Genomic DNA, 22,057 nt, shown 5'->3' on the forward strand with positions numbered 1-22,057 from the left:
TAGGGGCGGTGATTTTCCTATCACAACCCAATCTTCAATAGGAACAAACCCCCCACAGACTATGGTCGAGTGAAAGAGATTTGCTGGATGAACCAGCTCAGATCGTGATAATTTAATCTTCTCTCCCATTAATCTGTCGTGAGACTTGCTCCTCAGGCACCGTCTCATTTGGGCAAGGGTGGTGTGGGAAATTAAAGATTTTGCATTTTCTACATCAGCCCCATGAAAAAAATAGTCTCCAGGATTATTGATTAAGAATAAAACACGTGATAAAGAGACCACAAAAATACACCAAATTAGTGAGTAACTCCTAAATAAGACAACATGTGATTGACATACCAGCAATAATTTAAATTCACAGTTTTGTCTTCAGAAAACCACGTATACATTTGCTATCTCTCACATATTCTTAAATCTATTCCACACAATGCACAATACTTACTTCCCATCCTGTGGCTTAAGTAAATAGCATTGGCTTATTGGAGCCCAATGGACACAATTTATCACATCGATACTTTAATACTACACTACATCAATACTTTAATATAGTGCATCATTGAACGATGCACTTTTGTGCAAGTTTTAATTATAAGATCAAAATATTCTAAGTTTTTAAGGACTTTGGATATAAAGATGTATCATCGCCCAACATCTATTGATCAAATTGCATTTTGTTCATTACTTGAAATCGCCAAATTCAATCAATAACATTGCAATTTAAATATATTATGTGTTCCATCACAGGTTGTTGTGAGTCATATTCCATTGTGTGTACAGTTTCCAATATCGGCACAATATTAATAAAGTTATATACATAAAATCGCAAAGAGTAATTTACCATATTCTTTTATCTATATATACATTTGATTTGGGTTTATTGTGACTCAGTTAATCTTTTGATCTATGCACTCTATATTTTAATCTTGGACTAACTTCTGTTCAAGATGTTTCTGCATTTGACCTCAAATGATTTTAATCAGACTAAGGAAATCCACCACCAGATTGTATTTCATCTTGAAATTCATTTTTGCAATCTCCAGTCAGAAATGTCCAATTTGCAGTATCTTTAATCCATAGATTTATTTTAATCCAAACTTATTAGTTTGACAGAATACATCTCTGGACAAGACAAGAAAAAGATTCTACAACATAAAAAGTTAAAGGTTAGTTGAATTTTCTAGAAGATATTACAATATTTGAGTGCTTTCATTTTCGATGATTATTCGCCGATATAAATCTGAAGTGTCTCTGCTGTCTTGCAATGAACCCAGGAAACAAAGAACTCTCTCAATAACATGCCTTTTTTTTTACAGTTGTTTATTTTTTGTGGAAGTTATTATGGGTTGAGAATTTGGAAGCCACATGCAGTCGAAAAGTGTACATTTTCAGTCAACGATAAAATTAATTGAGCAGAATAGTACGTTTGCGGAACTCAAAGGATCAGGCAGCATCTGTGGAGGAAATGGTCAGACAACATGTCGGCTCGGGACCTTTCTTCAGACTCCAATATTCCAGCATCTGCACTTCTTTGCATCAACCAAATAAATGGACCTCATAGGAATTATGGCCTCTGTCTCTTATTGTGTTTTCATATTTTCTATTTAGTTTTGTGAGCATGAAATCTAAGAAAAACTCTTTAGGTGATGTTTTGGGTCAGGACCTCTTTACAGAAGTCCCTTTGTTTCAAGAGAAAGGAACAGCTATGCATGACTGGGAATATACACTTCTTTTTAATTAATTTGGTTTATATAAATGTTTTGATGCTTTCATTTTTATTATTGATGTACCGGTAATTATATTTGATTATTTTGATTGTATTTTTAACTTTTCTCGATTCCCGAAGAGTAGTAGAATAAAGAACCGTAGGGCAGAGGTTTAAGGTAAGAGGGGAAAGATTTAATACGAACTCGAGGGGTAATTTCTTCACACAGGTGGGTATATTGAATGAGATGCCATGGGAGGTAGTTGAGGCAGGTACAGTATTTAAAAGGCACTTGGACAGGTACATGGATAGGAAAGGTTTAGAGGTGTATGGGCCAAACACGGGCAGGTGGGACTAGTGTAGGTGGGGCATCTTGGTCGGTATGAGCAAGATGGGCCGAAGGGCCTGTTTCCACATAGTATGACTCTTTTCCTCAATGAGTCTAGGACCAGAGACATTCGGAGTCAAAGATTTTAGCAGGTATGACAGATGCTAAGCATCTGGTTTAGTTTAGTTTAGAGATTCAGCATGGAAACATGCCCTTCAGGCCACCGAGTAGATGCTAACCTGTACACATTATCTATGCACTAGGGACAATTTACAGAAGCCAATGAACCTATAAACCTGCACGCCTTTGGAGTGTGGGAGGAAACCGGATCACCCGGAGAAAATCCGTGCGATAGGGAGAATGTACAAACTCTGGTCAGCTCCCATAGTCAGGATCGAACCGTGGTCTCTGGCACTGTAAGTCAGCAACTCTAGAGTTGTGCCATTCTGCTGCCCAAATCCGGAGGTTTAGTTCCAGTGAATTCCCAGTATCTAGGACAAGAAATTGAGAAAGTGTGGAGGTAGGTGTTCTTAAATTCTGACACATATCTTAAAAATATCTACAATAATTACATTTGGCACTTGTGGTTCTTGGAAGAGTTTTTCTGTTAATGCAAATTCTATTTATGTCAATGTGCCTCTCTGTGTTTTTCTCCTTGTCTCTCAGATGGCAATAATTATAATGGCTAAATACAGATGACAATCTGGTGATAAATAGTAGCTATGCTTGCTTATAAAATTAATTCATTCACTCTTAGTAAAGAAATCAAATGAGAAATAAAATTCTTCTGCCAATTATTCTCACTTTTAATTACTTTGCGCTCTGTTTCATTGCATCTCTCTACCCAGCTTACATTTATCAATAATTAGAATATTTCTAAGGATAAAATATTAATCTTGGTAATTAAAATTTGCTTATTTTTCTTTTTAAAGCAAGTCCATTTACACTATAGTTTCTTTAGTCATGCAGACTAAGCTGGAAAGGGCGCAGAGAAGACTTACGAGGATGTTGCCAGGACTTGAGTGCCTTAACTATAGGGAGAGGCTGGACAGGCTAGGACTTTACTCCTTAGAACACAGGAGGCTGAAGGGTAATCTTATAGAGATGTATAACATCATGAGGGGGATAGAGGGTGAATGCACGGAGTCTTTTACCCAGAGTAGAAGAATGAAGAGCCAGAGGACATAGGTTTAAGGTGACAATAGACAATAAACAATAGGTGCAAGAGTAGGCCATTCGGCCCTTTGAGCCAGCACCGTCATTCAATGTGATCGTGGCTGATCATCCACAATCAGTACCCCGTTCCTGCCTTCTCGCCATATCCCCTGACTCCGCTATCTTTAAGAGCCCTATCTAGCTCTCTCTTGAAAGTATCCAGAGAACCGGCCTCCACTGAGGCAGAGAATTCCAGACTCACAACTCTGTGTGAAAAAATGTTTCCTCGTCTCCGTTCTAAATGGTTTATCCCTTTTTCTTAAACTGTGAGAGTAGAAAGATTTAATAGCATTCTCAGGGGCAACTTTTTCACACAGAGGGTGGCGGGTATATGGAAAGAGCCGGCAGAGGAAGTCGTTGAGGTAGGTACTATAACAACATTTAAAAGATATTTGGACAGATATATGGAAGAGATTTAGAGGGATATGGGCCAAATATGGGCAGGTGGGACATCTTGCAAAGCGTCAAAGTGCCTGTTTCCATGCTGTATGACTCTATGACTCGATAGTTTTAAAATTATAAAATGCCATATGTGAAAATGCACACCTCCAGATTCAGGGACAGTTTCTTCCCAGCTGTTATCAGGCAACTAACTCATCCTACCACAACCAGAGAGCAGTCCTGAACTGCTATCTACCTCATTGGTGACCCTTAGACCTTGTTCGGTACAACCTCACCCTATTACTGCAATTTTTGGGCTACCAATGTTAGATTCTATCCATCTGTCCCGTTCCGCCTATCGGCTGATTGCTTTTACCACATTAATTGCCAGAAGATCTATTTTATTTAAATGGAAAGATTCCAATCCTCCGACCACACTCCATTGGTACTCTGAAACAATATCATGTTTAAATTTAGAAAAAAAAAATTAGGAGTGACATTGTTGAACCCTTGGTTAAATTTGATAGGACTCGGGGAAGATTTATTCAACATTTTCATACGACATAAACTGTCCCCTCTCCAACTGTTATAATAAAAACATTTACTGGTATACGGTGGAACGGACTTGACGACAAACAAGGACTTAAATTGTTGAAACTCTTTGCCAAATTTTTAAATATTGTTTATATCCATGTTTTGTTTAGGAATGTTGAGAAAAAGATGAGACTTGAGTTTTGGATAGTCAATTGGAAATGGTCACTTGATTAAAAAAATAATGTTTTTCCATTTTCTAATATTGATATGAAGAGAAGATTAGTTTAGCTTAGCATCATGTTCAGCATGGGCACTATGAGCCGAAGAGCTTGTGCTGTTCTATTTAGAAACAAACAACTGCAGGTGCTAGTTAAGAAAAAGGACACAAAGTGCTGGAGTAACTCAGTGGGTCAGGTAGCACCTCTGGAGAATGTGAATAGGTGACATTTTGGTTTGGGACCATTCTACAGTCTGAGAAAGAGTCCCCACCTATCTACTTTCTCCAGGGCTGCTGTCTGACCCACTGAATGACTCCAGCACTTTCTGTCTGTACTGTGGCAAATGTTCAATGGGAAAGTAGGTAACTGCACTTGCAGACAAGAAATACATTTTAGAATCTCATCTAACTGATGGAAAATGTACTTGAGCAGAGTAGAGGGACTTGGATGCCCAAGTATACAATTCACACAAAACTTGGGCATTTATTTTTTTTTAAATTCAAAAGGGCAGTGAATGTTGGTTTTAATCTCAGGGTTGCTTCAATACTGGAGGAGGAGATGACTTTTCACGACTTCAGAGAATTTAACAGATGACAAATCCACAGGTCCATGATTTTTGAGCAACTGATGGTCCGGCACCTCCGTTAATCTGGACAAAATTACGAGAGCCCGCTTGAAATCTCCCCCCCCCCCCCCCCATCGGAAGTCCCCCAGAAATGCTGGAGCCTACACAGCTTTCTCGGCCATATCCAGGCCGCGCCTGCCGCCACCTCAGCCGACCCACGTCCGTGGGCCACGACCATTGACTCCTCCGATCCTCACCTCTTCACCAGCCGCCAGCAGGTCGGGAGCCGTCAACTCACCCGGATCCCAGGCCCAGTTCCAGACCGAGAGTCTGAAGACGGGTCCCGACCCAAAACGTCACCTAGTCATGTTCTCCGGAGATGCTGTCTGCCCCGCTGAGTTACTGCAGCACTCTGTGTATACAATACTATTTTACTCGGCTACTGTGGGCAATCGACAATCCTCACCACATCTATGGTCTGTTATAACGAGGGTTTGCTGTGGCATGAATCTTTATGACTGACATATAAAACATTTTTATTAGGTAAGGGTATGAAGTGGATCAGTGGCAGGAAAACTGAGTTGCAATATGAATTGTATCTGATCAAACTAAATTAGGGAATTGCTTAAACAGATGATTAGCCTACACCTATTGTTAAGTTTTTCCGTTGCTATGCTTGGATCTCCAAGCAAAATGATTGTGAAATTCAGATTGGGTTTCTATTTGGCTGACGAAAGAGTATCTGCTTACGTGGCACTTAGTGAACAGAGAATTCAGGTGCAGGCTGCTGAGAATCCAGCCTTAGCCAAGATTCCACCATGCAGAGTCATAGATTAATACAGCATGGAAACAGGCCCTTCGGCTGAAGAATGGTCTCGACCCGAAATGTCACCCATTCTTTCTCTCCAGAGATGCTGCCTCACCCACTGAGTATCTCCAGCATTTTTGTCTACCTTCAATTTTTCCAGCATCTGTAGATCGGATCGGCAGACTAAAGGGCCTGTCCCACTGTATGAGGTAATTCAAGAGCTCTCCCGAGTTTAAAAAAAAATCAAGCTCGTGGTAGGTACGTAGAATGTCCCGTAGCGGCTCGTAATGCTAACGGCAGGTACTCGGGAAACGCGGAAACTCGTGAAGTTTTTTCAGCACTGTGAAAACTGTCCACGAGATCCCAGAGTACCTACGAACGGCTATTACCGTAATTCTCCAAGTTCGAATCAGGGGAAACCCGGGAGAACTCTTGAATTACCTCGTACAGTGGGACAGGCCCTGGAATGGTCTCGACCTGAAACGTCACCTATTCCTTTATAACTGTAACATGACTGTCCCAGTTGCACGTACCTACTGCCTTACCCGCCAGCCTTTGCAAGCTTGCCGCCTGGATATAAAACCCACAATGTCTATGGCAAAGACAGTGCCTTTGTACCTTGAGCTAACCCAGGCTGCAGTGTTTGAGCTTCAGCGAGGTATGGAGGCGAATGTTCTGGGTAAGTGGTTGTGAGACGCAAATGATAGGATCTGTGTCAGATGAAAACAGTTTTAGACGTTCTATGCAAGAAGCATGGCCTTTAATTGATTGATTGAAAGATGCAGCATGGAAACTGGCCCTTCGGCCCACCATGACCATGATGGCCATCATTCACCTGTGCTCACTAATCTGATGTTATCCCACTTTCCATCTTGTGAAGAAAGGCCTCAACCCGAAACGTCACCCATTCCTTCTCTCCAGAGATGCTGCCTGACCCGCTGAATACTCCAGCATTTTTGTGTCTACATTCAATTTAAACCAGCATCTGCAGTTCTTTCCTATTGTAATGTGATATTGTTTTGTGACGAATTCAGTGCATACAAAAACAAGCTGAGCTGGGCACAGGACCCCATGGACACATAGGGTGGAATATAATTAAATTAAGTTTATAGCCACGGCAGTTGTCATTTTAATTGCTGTGATGTACAAGATCGCAACCGGTAAAGATATCCAATTTATACTTTTTGTGTCTCAGTTCCTTCCTCTTAACTGGTGGTGAATCTGTGGAACTCATTGTTAGATAGCCGTGGAGGCCAAGTCAATGGAAGGTGGAGATTGACAAATTATTGATCAGTACGGGTGTCAGGGATTATGAAGAGGTGGCAGGAGAATGCAGTTGAGAGGGAACGATGGATCACCCATGATTGAATGGCGGGGTCGATTGGATGGGCCGATTGGCTTAATTCTGCTCCTATAACTTATATTTAGTTTAGTTTAGAGATACAGCGTAGAAACAGGCCCTTCAGCCCACCGAGCCCACACCAACCAGCGATCCCCGCACATTAACACTTTCCTACACACAGGGTCAATTTACACATACCAAGCCAATTAACTGACAAACCTGTACGTCTGTGGAGTGTGGGAGGAAACCGAACATCTCAGAGAAAACCCACGCAGGTCACGGGGAGAACGTACAAACTCCGTACAGACAGCACCCGTAGTCTGGATCGAACCCGGGCCTCCGGCGCTGCAAGTGCTGTAATGCAGCAACTCTACCGCAGCACCATGAACTCTACCGCAGCCCATGAACTGAAATATGTTCCTTTCTTTTGATTTGAGAAATTCTTACTTAAAGAAAATCCTGCACTCGGTATCTTCCCCTTTGCTCGAGTTATTGCACTTGAGTTTGGCTCGATTGTGTTTTTGTGTGGTATTATTGGATTGACAGGATTGCATGCAAAATAAAGCTTTTCAGTTTACCTCCAAACACGTGTCAGTAATAAACCTAAACCTTATTTATGGTTCTCAAAGCCTTGTGGTTTCTGGTATTGTGCACTTCTTAAAGTTGTACCCTTATTATGTTTAAGAGAAGCCCACAGGTCTCATATAACATCTCTCTCTAAATGGTGTGGTGTCACCAGATCACCAATTGCGTGGTTGTCCTGGTTGTGTGGAAGTCCAGGTTCTGAATTTAGTTAGACAATAACTTTTCACCTTTGTAATTAGGCTTTACATCTAGTTCAGTCTGTTGGGGAAAGGTATCTCATTATCTGTTGTTTCTATTAACGTAACATAAAATACATTTATGCACTCTGAGTCTCCGTTTCATATACATGCTATGGGGAAAAAACTTGCTTGAACAATGTTGTCTGTAATCTGAAAACCTAGCACCAACATCTGTTGCACAGAAATTAACAAAAAATATATGCTAAAAGGTACTGTGTACCCATACAAAGTGCATGAGTTACTACCAACAAGTTCCATAATTTACTGTGTAGGAAGGAACTGCTGGTTGCACCGAAGATAGACACAAAATGCTGGAGTAACTCAGAGGGACAGGCAGCATCTCTGAAGAGAAGGAATGGGTGGCATTTTAGGTCAGATGAAGGGTCTCGATCCGAACCGTCACCCATTCCTTCTCTCCAGAGATGCCGCCTGTCCTGCTGAGTTACTCCAGCACATTGTGTCTATCTTCCATAATTTACTGTCCAGGTAAAGTTGTCCTCCATAATTTCCTCCCAGATATGTTAGTCATCATATAGATACACACATGGATATGGATCATGTGCAGTCAGACAAAGATTTTACTTCGGAGTCACGTGAGTGATTCCGTGAAGAGCCCGCTCAGCACGCACGCGCGGCATTACGTTTCAGCAGGCAACAGCGGCAGGCGGGAGTCAGGTGCTCCCGCTACAAGCCTGAAAGAGGAAGCTTTAGGTAAGTACTTACCTTCCGTTTAACCAGCGACTCGCGTCTGTTTGTTGCTCCAGGTGGAGCAAAACAGCAGATGCAAGCGGCCCCCGTTGGACTCCAGGGAAGGAGCGTTCCGTTCGCGGAAGGGGGAGAGACGCCACCAGGACCGCACACGCTGCGGTCCACGGACAGGGAGCTGCGCCGGTGCCAGTCCAGATGCAAGCGGCCCCCCTTGGACTCTGGGGAAGGAGTGTTCCATTCGCGGAAGGGGGAGAGACGGCACAGGACCGCACACGCTGCGGTCCACAGACAGAGCTGCGCCGGTTTCCAGTCCAGAGGCACAGCGAGAGTCAGTCGCTCCCGCTACAGTTTAAGGAACAAAACTTTCCAAGAAACCTGTCCCCAGCTCGGCTCCAGCAGACAGGCGTCTCATCAGTGGGGTACAGAGGGCGGTAGGACCACCAACCCGGCGCTCCGCCATCCCCGACACCGAGCCGAGCCCAGTTCCGCTAGCGCCTGTGCAGCGGACTGGATGTCAAGACATCCGGCCGGTGGTATCCGATTCGTCGGACGGGGACGTCTCACCGCCCGCTTAGGGCAGAGACAGCCGCCTGAGCCGCATGGAGCGGCTCGTGGAGCATAAGCTCCATCGAGACTTGCAGGAGCAGTTTCGCAGAGGGAGTTCAGGCACTCCCTCCACAGTGCCTCGTGCACTGGCCATTGCTTTCTCCTCATCCGAGGACAGCTTTGGCGACCAGAGCTGGGCTGGTCAAGAAGAGGGGCACTGGCTGAACAACATCGGGAGTATGCTTTGAGGTACAGGAACAGGAAGAGCTGCTGGGTGTGGCCGCTACGTGGTTTCACCACGAGCAAGATGGCTTTCAGTCTTAACTGATGGCCAGCCTACTACCTGTCTTTTCCAAATAACCTCTCCAAGACAGGTAGCCATGAGGCGTTAGTTTCATCACGCCTCCCCTAAATTGCATTTACTCAAAGTGCCCGCCATTATTGGGGGATACATTGAGCAGCGCATTTAACCCAAATATCTCAAAATTGCATTTGATACCCTGACGTCGGCTATCCATGTCCACCTGCTCATTCCAGAAGGGCAGGGTAGTATGGCAAAACACCTGACCCTACTGTTCAACTTCTCAAGGGAAGTCACAAACCTGCCCTCAATCTATGAAATTAAAAGGACTATGAGAACGCCGACCTCACAACCACAGATCCTGCTACCTGGCACTTACCAAACCAGTCCTAAAAAACTGGATGAAGTGTTCAAACTATTCGGCACAAGAGGGCAGAATCTGGAATGAGCCCCACACTAAACCAGACAGCAGTACCTCTACGCATCCACCAGGGGCGTCTACCTCATGGTACTGGTGAAAGCTCGGGGCCTGCATGCCAATCCTGTAAGCCTTTTAGGCCAGGGCCCACAGCAGGCCCCATGGAAAATGCGCCACCCCCCCAACAAACATCGTCCCTACAAGAACAAGGAACCAGAAACCGAAGAAAACAACAATGAAGACAGATAAGTATGGTTCCTACCATCACATAAAGGTGAAGGGTTGTACTAACAAGGGGTGGGTGAATCACGCCTGGTTAGGAAGCTATCACTCTTGGTAGTTATATACCAAAAAATATATACAAGGTGAATAGAATTAATATCTTGCCACCAATTCAGCAAGCACCCCAAGGGGTCTACCCTCCCACGATGGTGAATGTCGCACCATCATTGATTAACCACTTGAGTATTTCACCAGGTATACCCACTTATGGGATTGTAACTTCTACCATGGATCCAAGGATACTTTATGGTAGACATCGACCTTGAAGATGCATACTATTCAGTACCTTCTCATATAAGTTTTGGATATACCACAATTACCTGGATGGGGTAACCATGATGAGCATTGCCATTTTCATTCACTGCACATCTCTCGTGGGTATGTGACAAATAAACTTGATTTGAGTATTGAATTGGCATTTAAGTCGAAGCTATTCCAGAATCAACCAGCCCTGACGCTTAAGAAACATTCCGTCATGGCATGTCTATATATTAACGACAGACTATCCTTGGATATAGCTTATTAGCTGCTTTAGCTACTAACTTATTTAGCGGGCTCTGTCATATATCCAGATATTTACGTCGACCATCCACAACATTGTCTATCTGGTATTCATTAAGACTATCAGTTATGGTAACATTTAACCACCAATCAACTACGTGGCAAAGTAATTGGGATAGTAGCAGCTCTACCAGCTACTGAACATTGTACCTTCCTATGAGCTGAGATACTAGTGTTCAAACTATCTCCATACCTGTAATATGGGGGCAAATGGACTAATCTGGAGTGTTATCATGGAATTTATCAGCATAGGAAGGATTATGGTTGTACACTTCCACCTGTTTTGAGTAACATCTTATGTGTCCTGATGAGTTACTAAGCTTGTAATACTTAGTGCCAATGCGAATTGACTTAAACGTGTTATATATTAAATTACTTACTTCTAGTGAAGCATTTGCTCAGTAATGCACCATTTTGCATGTTCGTTTATAAATTAACAACATCACAGTGGTGGCATATACCAAACCACTTGGGCGTAGAACATCGATATTAGGTGACAATTTATTAACAATTGGTAACCGTATGTCGTCAAACATGTTTGACCATCAGTAACTTACCTATCAGGTGAGCTAAATGCTGTAAACAAACATTTAAACCAAAAATATTTGCTGAAATTACTCAGCAATATGGACACCAGATATCGATTTCCTTATATTCAATTTAATCGCCACGTACTAACCTACGCCGCATGAAACCAATCTCAAGGCAGCGGCGATGGATACATTCCCGCGTATTGAGGGGTGGGGGGGAATCTAATCTCTATGTTCTCCCTTCCTTCTCCCTCTTCAATAGGTACTACGGCTTCATCAGTCGGGTACTACGCAAATTACAGTGGACTAAGTCCACAGGCATGGTTCCCAGTGGTCCTCGACATGGTCATTAAAAGAATTGCAGAATTGGGAAGACCACTGCTGTGCTTGGATCAGCAGCACTATCAACATGATGACAGCATTCCGTCGCATATCCTAGGGTACATACCTGAGGAACATCAAGAAATGGGACACTGTTCCAAAACAGGGACTACACATTCAACTACAACAATAAATTGTACTAGAGTTCCTGGCAGGTCTTCACCACAATGAAGGAAATGTTCTGTCAGCCTACTCAACTTGGGCACCACGACAACAGGGTAAAGGGTACCACTCACTGGTGATCAGATACAGGAGAGGTATATTCAATCCATTCCCCAGAAATAGGTACACCCAAATTGAGATGTCAGTGAAATCCTGACATACCTTAGGGGATGATCACCAGCCAGGTCACTCACCCTGGAACAGCCTACCCTGAAGATGGACATGCTGGTGGCCTTACCTCAACATAAAGAGCCAGTTCTCCCATCTACTGCGATTGGACAACATGGTTATAACACCAGATAGTGTCACATTTCCCATTCAAGGGCTGGCCAAACAGAACAGACCAGGAACATCAGGTCCAGTCATGAAATTCCGGGCATACCCACCTGAACCACGTTTTATGTGTCATGACCCACTTAGAGATCTACATCGACACAATAAGGAATACCGAGGGAGAGGAAAAAGCCTTATGGGTCAGCCACAAGAAACCTCATGGTCGGGTGACGAGCTAAACTATCTCTAGTGGCTCAAGCAGGTACTGGGAGTTGCTGGAGTAAATACCAACGTGTATAAATCTTATTCCACCAGGACAGCTTCCACGTCAGTAACTAAGAGGATGGACGAGCCTATGGACCACATCCTGGCTACAGCAGGGTGGTCTAGGGAGTATATGTTCCAAACTTTTATAACAAACCACTGACAGAACCTGTATCGTTTGCAGAAAAAGAATCTGCAAAATATATATAATTTAAGCCCGGAGGAGCATTTGGTCTTGTTGTTGTTAATAACACCATTATTGTTTTTACAAACAGATTCATGGTTGATTACGATAACATACTTCCTCCCTCGAATGACTTCGGCAACGAGTGAAGTATGAACTGTTACATGGTTTGAAATCACAGAGCTTTGAAGTCTTCACGGAATCACTCACGTGACTCCGAAGTAAAATAGTAAGATTAAACGAGAACTTACCAGTTTGAAGTTTGATCTGTATTTTATGAGGAGTTACGATGAGGGATTACGTGCCCTCCGCTCCCACCCTCAATAATATGGGTCAAACTGATAAACTGATGTCTCCTTGTCTTTACTATGTTTACTTCAATAACTGTGTCTATCTGTGATTCCACACCGCTGCTTTGAAGCATGCCACGCATGCGTGCTGAGCGGGCTCTTCACGTAATCCCTCATCGTAACTCCTCATAAAATACAGATCAAACTTCAAACTGGTAAGTTCTCGTTTAATCTTACAATTTTAGCAGCACAATCAGCACAAACATTGTGGGCTGAAGTGCCTGTTCCTGTGCTATACTATTTTGCGTTCAGTAATTTTATGATTTCCCACATCATCCTTGTCTATCTTGTCAAACGGTTTAACAGTCTTCTATGATCTTCGCGATCTCCAACAGATAAGTTCATGTTATCGGAGCAAAATGAGGCCATCAAGTCTACTCCACCATTCAATCATGGCTGATCTATTGTTCCTTGTCAACCCCATTCTTGTGCCTTCTCTCCATAACCCATGACACCCTTAAGAGCCTGCCCCACTTGGGCGTCATTTGCGCATAATTTATGCGACATCATTTACGCGTCACGACGCATGCGTCGTGCTGCGCATGTGATGCACGCATGGTGCGAATTACGCATGCATGGTGCGTGATGACGCACGGTCGGTGCGGTGCCCCAGGATTTTGGTATGTACAAAATCTTCGCGACCCTTTTGCGTGATGTGCAAATCTTCGCACGCCATTTGCGTGATGCGCAAATGATGCCCAAGTGGGACAGGCCCTTTACCAATTAAGAATCTGTCAAACTGCGCCTTAACATACCCATTGACGTGGCCTCCACAGCCATCTATGGCAATGAATTCCACAGATTCACCACCCACTGACTAAAGATCAACATTCTTTTCTATTTTATAGAGAATTCATTGCTTTTAATGGTTCATTCTGTTGGCGATCTCACATAGTGTAGACTCTGTGATGATATGGAAAGCATGTTAACTATAAAGGGCTACTCTTGGACGTAGCTAACTGATAGTTACTGTGTCACGGGATGCAAATATTGTGCTCAACAACTTCCCGCGAGGGAAAGTTTAACGTCTTGGATAATCATTAGAGATTATGTCGTCCATGAAAACATGGATATTTTAACATCCTAATTTTACGTTTTAATCTTTTGTTTTACTATTCACAACTGCAGAACTTTTCCACTTAGAAGCACATAAGCTATTTTTCATTCTAAAGATAGATACAAAATGCCGCAGTAACTCAGCGGGACAGGCAGCATCTCTGAAGCGAAAGGAATGGGTGACGTTTTGGGTCGAGACCCTTCTCTACACGCCCAAGACTTTGGTCATTCTTTGCTCCACAGTTCCCCTGCTCGTACCAAGATGAGGAAAAAATTGAAAATTAGTGGTTGTGTAATTATAACTAAATGTAAGGAACAACTTGATCGTGTGTGTACAACAGAAGTGTGACAAAATGTGTGTGCTTTTGTTCTGAATGGCACTTAACAGTGTGGTTGTAAGGATGAATTGGCATGGTAGATTCTTCACTTGATCACTTCGGTGAAGGGATCACAGGAACCTAGATACAGCCTAGGTCTTCACCACTTTTTTTCGGAGGTGTGTTTGTGCGCCATTTCTGCCCGCATTATGTTAGTAAGTGGCACAGAAAAATAATAATTCCAGTAACCTTCACTACATTGAAACCCCAAACAACTGCAGATTTTAACAAGTATACACCAACAATATTCTTTAATCTCACTTTAGTTATCACACATGTTGCAATTCATAGATGGTTCTATAGAGCATTGACAGCCTTGCCATCATCAGAATCTATAATGTTTATTACTAGCTGCAATAAACCAGTGTTGTCAGCGCATTAACCTTTGTCGACATTGCACATATTTGCAGGTAGTAATGTTCCAACACTGTGATACCGCTGGGTATACTGTGCATTGGCTTCCACTATGCAAAGTGTGCAGTCTATTGATGACTTCCCGTAATTTTGGGCTGTGTTAATATTGAGTGAAACAGAACAAGTGATTATCATGTTGGTATAGTGGGTCTTGGGTGCAAATACACTGCGACGCTCCAAAATAATGCCATTCACCGGCTTTAGGCAGTGTCCGCACAGACCTTTCACTTCTACCTGATGTTATTTCTAAAGTAAGAATTAGGAAGCTGCTTGTCATGGATCCTTTTACACATGATAGCAGTAAGCCGGTTTAATTCTCATGGAAATTAATTATTTCTCCTGCTTCCTGGTGTATTGAATTTAGTTTAGTTTCGAGATACAACATGGAGGGAGGCCCTTCGGTCCACCGAGTCCACTCCCTATGCACCAGGGGAAATTTACAGAAGGCCAATTAACCGCAAACCCGCACGTCTTTGGGACGTAGGAGGAAACGGGGGGGGGGGGAACCCACGCAGTCACGGGGAGAATGTGCAAACTCCGCATAGACAGCATCCGAGGTCAGGATCAAACCCGGGTCTCTCGTGCTGTGAGGCAGCAGCTCTACTGGCTGCTACTGTGTTGACCCTGACGGTTTCCAATGTTATCAAATTCAACTGCCCGATGATACCCACTTTTCGGATAGCAAATTTCATTCCGAAATTGTGCATTCGAGAAAAAAAAAAGAATGTGTTCGGACATTGTGATGGTACAGTATAGCATATTTATAACATGATTTAAAAAGCATGGGTGACTTACGTTTGTACAATTTACTAAGAATCCACAGTTTTCCATGGTACAGCTGTGGGCTTAAGGCCAAAGCAAGATGGTTTTTCCATCACCAGCTACTTCACACAGAGACCAAGAGCTTTGGGAGGAAGAAGTGATGCCTTTATCATGCAGCTACTTTTCCAAATGCATTATACAGCTTTATATTTACAAGAAACCAACTGTGAAACATAACGTGTCAAACTTTGTGGAAAATATCAGAGGTTACTCAAATGAATCATTTGAAAAGAAATGTTTTAAGTGGGGAGTGTATAAATTCCGCCATGGCTTAAAATAAAAAAGGCAGATGGATAAGTGGAGTATATTTTGGGCACGTTTCATTAGGATTATTTGAATATACATCACAGAATATGATCTTCCATTAAATAAAACTGAGTGCTTTTAATTTGGGCATAAATATACCACTTCCATAACATCCCACAAGAAACATATCTCAATTAATAAATATCAAAAGATATTTGTCGTAACGTTTTTTTCCGCATACATTGAAAGCATTCAAGGAAGAGGAAATTAAGAAGGAAATGCACGAGAATGAAAAGAGGAAATTAAACAAAAATGCAATTAGGGTTATTAATAAAACCTTTAGATTGCACAAATACAAGGGGCATTTTCTTTTTATTTTAAAAGCAGTTGGCAGCCAGTAAAGAAATATAAATAAATAAATAAAATTACCGTACTCACTCATCTTCACAACATCTTACCATCAAGATATATATATATACATTACATTGATGAAGCGCCAAATAGGTTCTGCATTTTAACAGGGACACATTTAGCAATATTCCTACATATCTCACGTAACGTTATCAAACAATGGTTACGCCATATTGCTCATGAACATATAGAAATTAATTTAGAAATCAATGGTTCAAATAAGTGCTAGTTTTTTTTTCACACAGCTAAACTTTCAACCTTGTTGATAAGGATATTTTCCCCCATATCCGTTATGAGTAGTTGAAATATAAGATCCTATTGTGGCTAAGTGGATAACAGAGTGGTACATGCATTTGTTACCAGGCCTTGTCAAAATTCAGCCTCTAAATCTAAACTGTGATCTAATCTTCATCCTCGTCTTCCTCATCGCTGTCCTTCATTGTAATTCCTTGAAGACCACCGCCTTCAGACACAGATGCCGTGGCTTCTTCCATAGTCAGCCTGTTCCGAACTGTTTCGTACGTCTTGCTGTTCAAGGTTGAATCAAGGACACCTTGCAGCCGGAAGTCTCGATACGCCTTCTACAAGTGTCCAAAAATATAGTCCAATTCAATTCAACTCAACTCGATGGATATGCAGTATTATAAATAGCACAATATAGTAACAGTCGCAAAACACTGCTTAAAAATGATTCAACATTAACTGTTTGGAAGGATTCCAAATATTTATCGAGAAGTGAGTACAGGAAAATTACAAAAGATTCTCGAATTAATGGGAAGGAAAGTTCGAGAAGGGATAAAAGAGTAAGGTCAGGGCCAATTGCGAGCGGTGCGAGAGGGGACGTGAATGTGGGGGTCAAAGTGTTGTATATAAATGCGCAAAGTATAAGAAATAAAGTGGACGAGCTTGAGGCTCAGTTAGAAATTGGCAAGTATGATGTTGTGGGAATTACAGACACATGGCTGCAAGAGGGCCAGGGCTGAAAACTGAATATCCAAGGGTATACCTCTCATCGAAAAGACAGACAGGTGGGCAGAGGGGCTGGGGTAGCTCTGTTGGTGAGGAATGAAATTCAGTCCCTTGCAAGGGGTGACATTGAAACAAGAGATGTGGAGTCAGTATGGATATAACTAAGGGATTGTAAGGGTAAAAAGATCATAATGGGACTTATCTACAGGCCCCCAAACAGTTGCCTGGACAAGTTGAATCAGGTGTTAAAATTAGCATGTAGCAAAAGTAATGGTGTGGTTGTTATGGGAGATTTTAACATGCAGATAGACTGGGAAAATCAGGTTGGTACTGGACCCCAAGAAAGGGACTTTGTAGAGTGCCTTTGTGATGGATTCTTAGAGCAGCTTGTATTGGAGCTGACCAGGGAGAAGGCAATTCTGGATTTAGTGTTATGTAATTAACCGGATTTGATAAAGGAACTTGAGGTTAATGAGCCATTAGGAGGTAGTGACCATAATATGATCAGGTTTAATCTACAATTGGAGAGGGAGAAGGGTAGATTGGAGGTGTCAGTGTTACAATTACATTGAATAAAGGGGACTATGGAGGCATGAGGGAGGAGCTGGCCAAAGTTGACTGGAAAGATACCCTAGCAGGGATGACAGTGGAACAACAATAGCAGGTATTTCTAAGAATAATACAGAAGGTGCAGGATCAGTTCATTCCCAGGAGGAAGAAGGATTCCAAGGGGAGTAAGAGGCGACCGTGGCTGGCAAGGGACATCAGGGACAGTATAAAAATAAAAGTACAACATAGTAAAGATGAGCAGGAAGCAAGAGGGTAGGGTAATGTTTAAAGAGCAACAGAAGATAACCAAAAAGACAATACGGGGAGAAATGATGAGGTACGAAGGTAAACTAGCAAAGAATATAAAGGAGGATAGTAAAAGCTTCTTTAGTATGTGAAGAGGAAAAAATTAGTTAAGACCAAAGTTGGAGCCTTGAAGAGTGAAAAAGGTGAATTTATTATGGGGAACAAGGAAATGGCGATGAGTTGAACAGGTATTTTGGATCCGTCTTCACTAAGGAGGACATAAACTATCTTCCTGATATAGTAGTGGCCAGAGGATCTGGGGTGACGGAGGAACTGAAGGAAATCACATTAGGCAGGAAATGGTGTTGGGTAGACTGATGGGACTGAACGCTGATAAATCCCCAGGGCTTGATGGTCTGCATCCCAGGGTACTTAAGGAAGTGGCTCTAGAAATCATGGACGCATTGGTGATAATTTTCCAATGTTCTATAGACTCAGGATCAGTTCCTGTGGATTGGAGGGTAGCTAATGTTATCCTACTTTTTAAGAAAGGCGAGAGAGAGAAAACAGGGAATTATGGGCCATTTAGCCTGACATCGGTGGTGGGGAAGATGCTGGAGTCAATTATAAAAGATGAAATAGCCGCACATTTGGATAGCAGTAACAGGATCGGTCCGAGTCAGCATTGACTTACGAAGGGGAAATCATGCTTGTCTAATCTTCTGGAATTTTTTGAGGATGTAACTAGGAAAATGGACAAGGGAGAGCTAGTGGATGTTGTGTACCTGGACTTTCAGAAAGCATTTGATAAGGTCCCACATAGGAGATTAGTGGGCAAAAGTAGGGCACATGGTATTGGGGGTAGAGTGCTGACATGGATAGAGAAGTGGTTGGCTGACAGGAAACAAAGGGTAGGGTTTAACGGGTCCCTTTCAGAATGGCAGGCAGTAACTAGTGGGGTACCACAAGGCTCGGTGCTGGGACCGCAGCTATTTACAATATACATCAATGATTTGGATGAAGGGATTCAAAGTAACATTAGCAAATTTGCAGATGACATAAAGCTGGGTGGCAGTGTGAACTGTGAGGAGGATGCTATGAGAATGCGGGGTGACTTGGACAGGTTGGGGGAGTGGGCAGATGCATGGCAGATGATGTTTAATGCGGATAAATGTGAGGTTATCCACTTTGGTATCAAAAACAGGAAGGCATATTACAATCTAAATGGCGTCAAGTTGGGAAAAGGGGAAGTACAACAGGATCTGGGGTCCTTGTCCATCAGTCTATGAAAGTAAGCATGCAGGTACAGCAGGCAGTGAAGAAAGCGAATGGCATGTTGGTCTTTACAACAAGAATCGAGTATGGGAGCAAAGAGGTCCTTCTGCAGTTGTACAGGGCCCTAGTGAGACCACACCTGGAGTATTGTGTGCAGTTTTGGTCCCCTAATTTGAGGAAGGATATTCTTGCTATTGAGGGAGTGCAGCATAGGTTTACAAGGTTAATTCCACGGATGGCGGGACTGTCATATGCTGAGAGAATGGAGCGGCTGGGCTTGTACACTCTGGAGTTTAGAAGGATGAGAGGGATTCTTATTGAAACATATAAGATTGGTAAGGGTTTGAACACGCTAGAGGCAGGAAACATGTTCCCGATGTTGGGGGAGTCCAGAACCAGGGGCCACAGTTTAAGAATAAAGGGTAAGCCATTTAGAACGGAGACGAGGAAATTCTTTTTCTCACAGAGAGTTGTGAGTCTGTGGAATTCTTTGTCTCGGAGGGCGGTGGAGGTTGGTTCTCTGGATACTTTCAAGAGAGAGCTAGATATGGCTCTTAAAGTCAGGGGATACGGGGAGAAGGCAGGAACGGGGTACTGATTGGGGATGATCAACCATGATCACATTGAATAGTGGTGCTGGCTCGAAGGGCCGAATGGCCTACTCCTGCACCTAGTGTCTATTGTCTATTGTCTAATTTTGGACACTTTACAGCAATTTTTTAAGGTAATGTCGCAGTTTAATATTTAAGTTAATACGCATCAGAAAAAAATGTTAAAAAGAAACAATTAATTTGCTTGCCGATATGTGCACGGTGATTCATATTTTTCACTGGGTGGAAAATATGTCAGTATCTTAACTGTAGATGTCTGGATTGTGACTAAAGTTAAGTATTAAGTACTGTCTCTGCTTCAATACAAATTGAATGCAAACTCAAGTGTTTGTGGGACCAGGGATGATAGAGGGAGTATCCCTGTTCCCAACGGTGGCACTTCCTTACAGCGCCAGAGGCCCGAGTTCGATCCTGATCATGGGTGCTGTCTGTACGGAGTTTGTACGTTCTGCGTGGTTTTTATTCCCCCAAGATCTTCGGTTTCCTTCCCAACTCCAAAGACGTACAGGTTTGTAGGTTAATTGGCTTGGTATAAATGTAAAATTGTCCCTAGTGTGTGTAGGGTAGTGTTAGTGTGCGGTGATTGTTGGTCGGTGTGGACTCGGTGGGCCAAAGGGCCTGTTTGGCTGTATCTCTATACTAAACAAGATATTTTATCAATTGTGCTTTCAGATAGGCACATGGATATGCACAGGGAGGGATATGGATCATGTACAGGCAGAGATTAGTTTGACGTGACATCATGTTGGCACGGACATTGTGGGCTGAAGGGCCTGTTCTTGTGCTCTGCTGTTCTATGTGTAGGAAGGAACTGTAGGTGCTGGTTTATACTGAAGATAGACACAAAATGCACGAGCAACTCTGTGGGACAGGCAGCATCTCTGGGGAAAAAGGATGGGCAATGTTTTGGGTTGGGACATCTTCTTCAGATTGAAAGTAGAAGTGGGGGAGGAGGTAAATAAAATGGAGGGGAGAACAGGCCAGAACAAGTCAGGGCGGGCAACTGATGGTCTCAGGTGACAGGAGTTCCATGTTCTACAAGAAACAGAAGCAGGCGTGAGTCTGCTCCACAACTGAATAAGATTGTGGCTGATTAATGTACACTTTACCACCTAATTCTCCATTGATTGCCTCGGTGTTCCAAATTCACCCATCTCAGCCATGAGTATAGTCAGAGGTAATGGGGAGAAGGCAGGAGAATGGGGTTGAGAGAGAAAGATAGATGATCGAATGGTGGAGTAGACTTGATGGGCTGAATGGCCTAATTCTGCTCATTTCATTTATGATCTTGTGAGCTCTCTGAGAGAGAGATAATCTACAGATTTATAATCACTGAACAAAAACGTTTCTCCACCACTTAGTTGTAAATATTTTAACTTCGTCTGGAGACTCAACCCCCCAAAAAGCCCCCGGAGGAATTTCATATGAAGGCATTTTTTTAAATGATCTTAATCTGTATCAAATTAATTTCTACACGTGTGAAGAAGGTGAAATATTATGTGGATATGAGAGAAATAGGAGGAGAGCAAAATCAAATGAAAAGAAGGTGGACATTTTTCACATTTGGAAAGTTAGAGATATAACACTTTTCACAACTTCATACACTCCCATGCACTTTTATTCAAATTAAGGACCACTTTGGTGCAGTTGTAGGATTATGGCAGCCAATTTGTGCACAAATAGATTTGCATATCATGGGAACAGGCCCTTTGGCACAACTTGTCTGTGTTGACCTAGATGTCTATCTTTGCTAGTTTCCCAGGTTATTGAAATGGTGGTTCTCTGATTGCAAAGATCAGATTCTTGCTACATTGACCAAAAGGACATTTTCCTACCAAGCTTGCTTCCAAGATGGCGCCCAACCCGGGTGACTATTTGCGCGCTAGCCACAGAAGCAGATCTACAGCCACACATTACAATCGCCCCACACTCTTAAATCTCCATTCCCTTATCATGTGTCTATACACTGTAAATGGCTCGATTGTAATTATGTATTGTCTTTCTGCTGACTGGATAGCACGCAACAAAAAGCTGTTCGCTGTACCTCGGTACACGTGGCAACACACTAAGCCGTGACTGAACTGTACCTTGACGAGCCGGATGAGGATTTTCAGCTGGTAGATGTGGAGTTGCAGGTCCATGCGATCTGTGAGCCAGGTGCAGACAACGTTCATGGAACTCGTGTACCATTGCTGGAAAAAAAG

The 22,057-nt window shown here is 42.8% G+C and overlaps 1 protein-coding gene across 6 annotated transcripts in view; it reads right to left on the minus strand.

The window, feature by feature from the left end:
* Positions 1-15,461: 15,461 nt before the first annotated feature.
* Positions 15,462-22,057, minus strand: part of cadps (calcium dependent secretion activator) — a 277,179-nt gene continuing 270,583 nt past the window's right edge. For all 6 annotated transcript variants that reach the window (XM_033036637.1, XM_033036638.1, XM_033036642.1 and 3 more), the window contains 2 exons: positions 21,941-22,045; positions 15,462-16,784 (listed from right to left, as the gene is read on the minus strand). In XM_033036637.1, the coding sequence (XP_032892528.1) occupies positions 16,605-16,784; positions 21,941-22,045 (285 nt within the window). In that variant the 3' untranslated portion in view covers positions 15,462-16,604. The remainder of the gene's footprint in view (positions 16,785-21,940; positions 22,046-22,057) is intronic.

The sequence above is a fragment of the Amblyraja radiata genome, chromosome 18, assembly GCF_010909765.2.
Source record: "Amblyraja radiata isolate CabotCenter1 chromosome 18, sAmbRad1.1.pri, whole genome shotgun sequence".
NCBI classification, from domain to species: Eukaryota; Metazoa; Chordata; class Chondrichthyes; order Rajiformes; family Rajidae; genus Amblyraja; species Amblyraja radiata.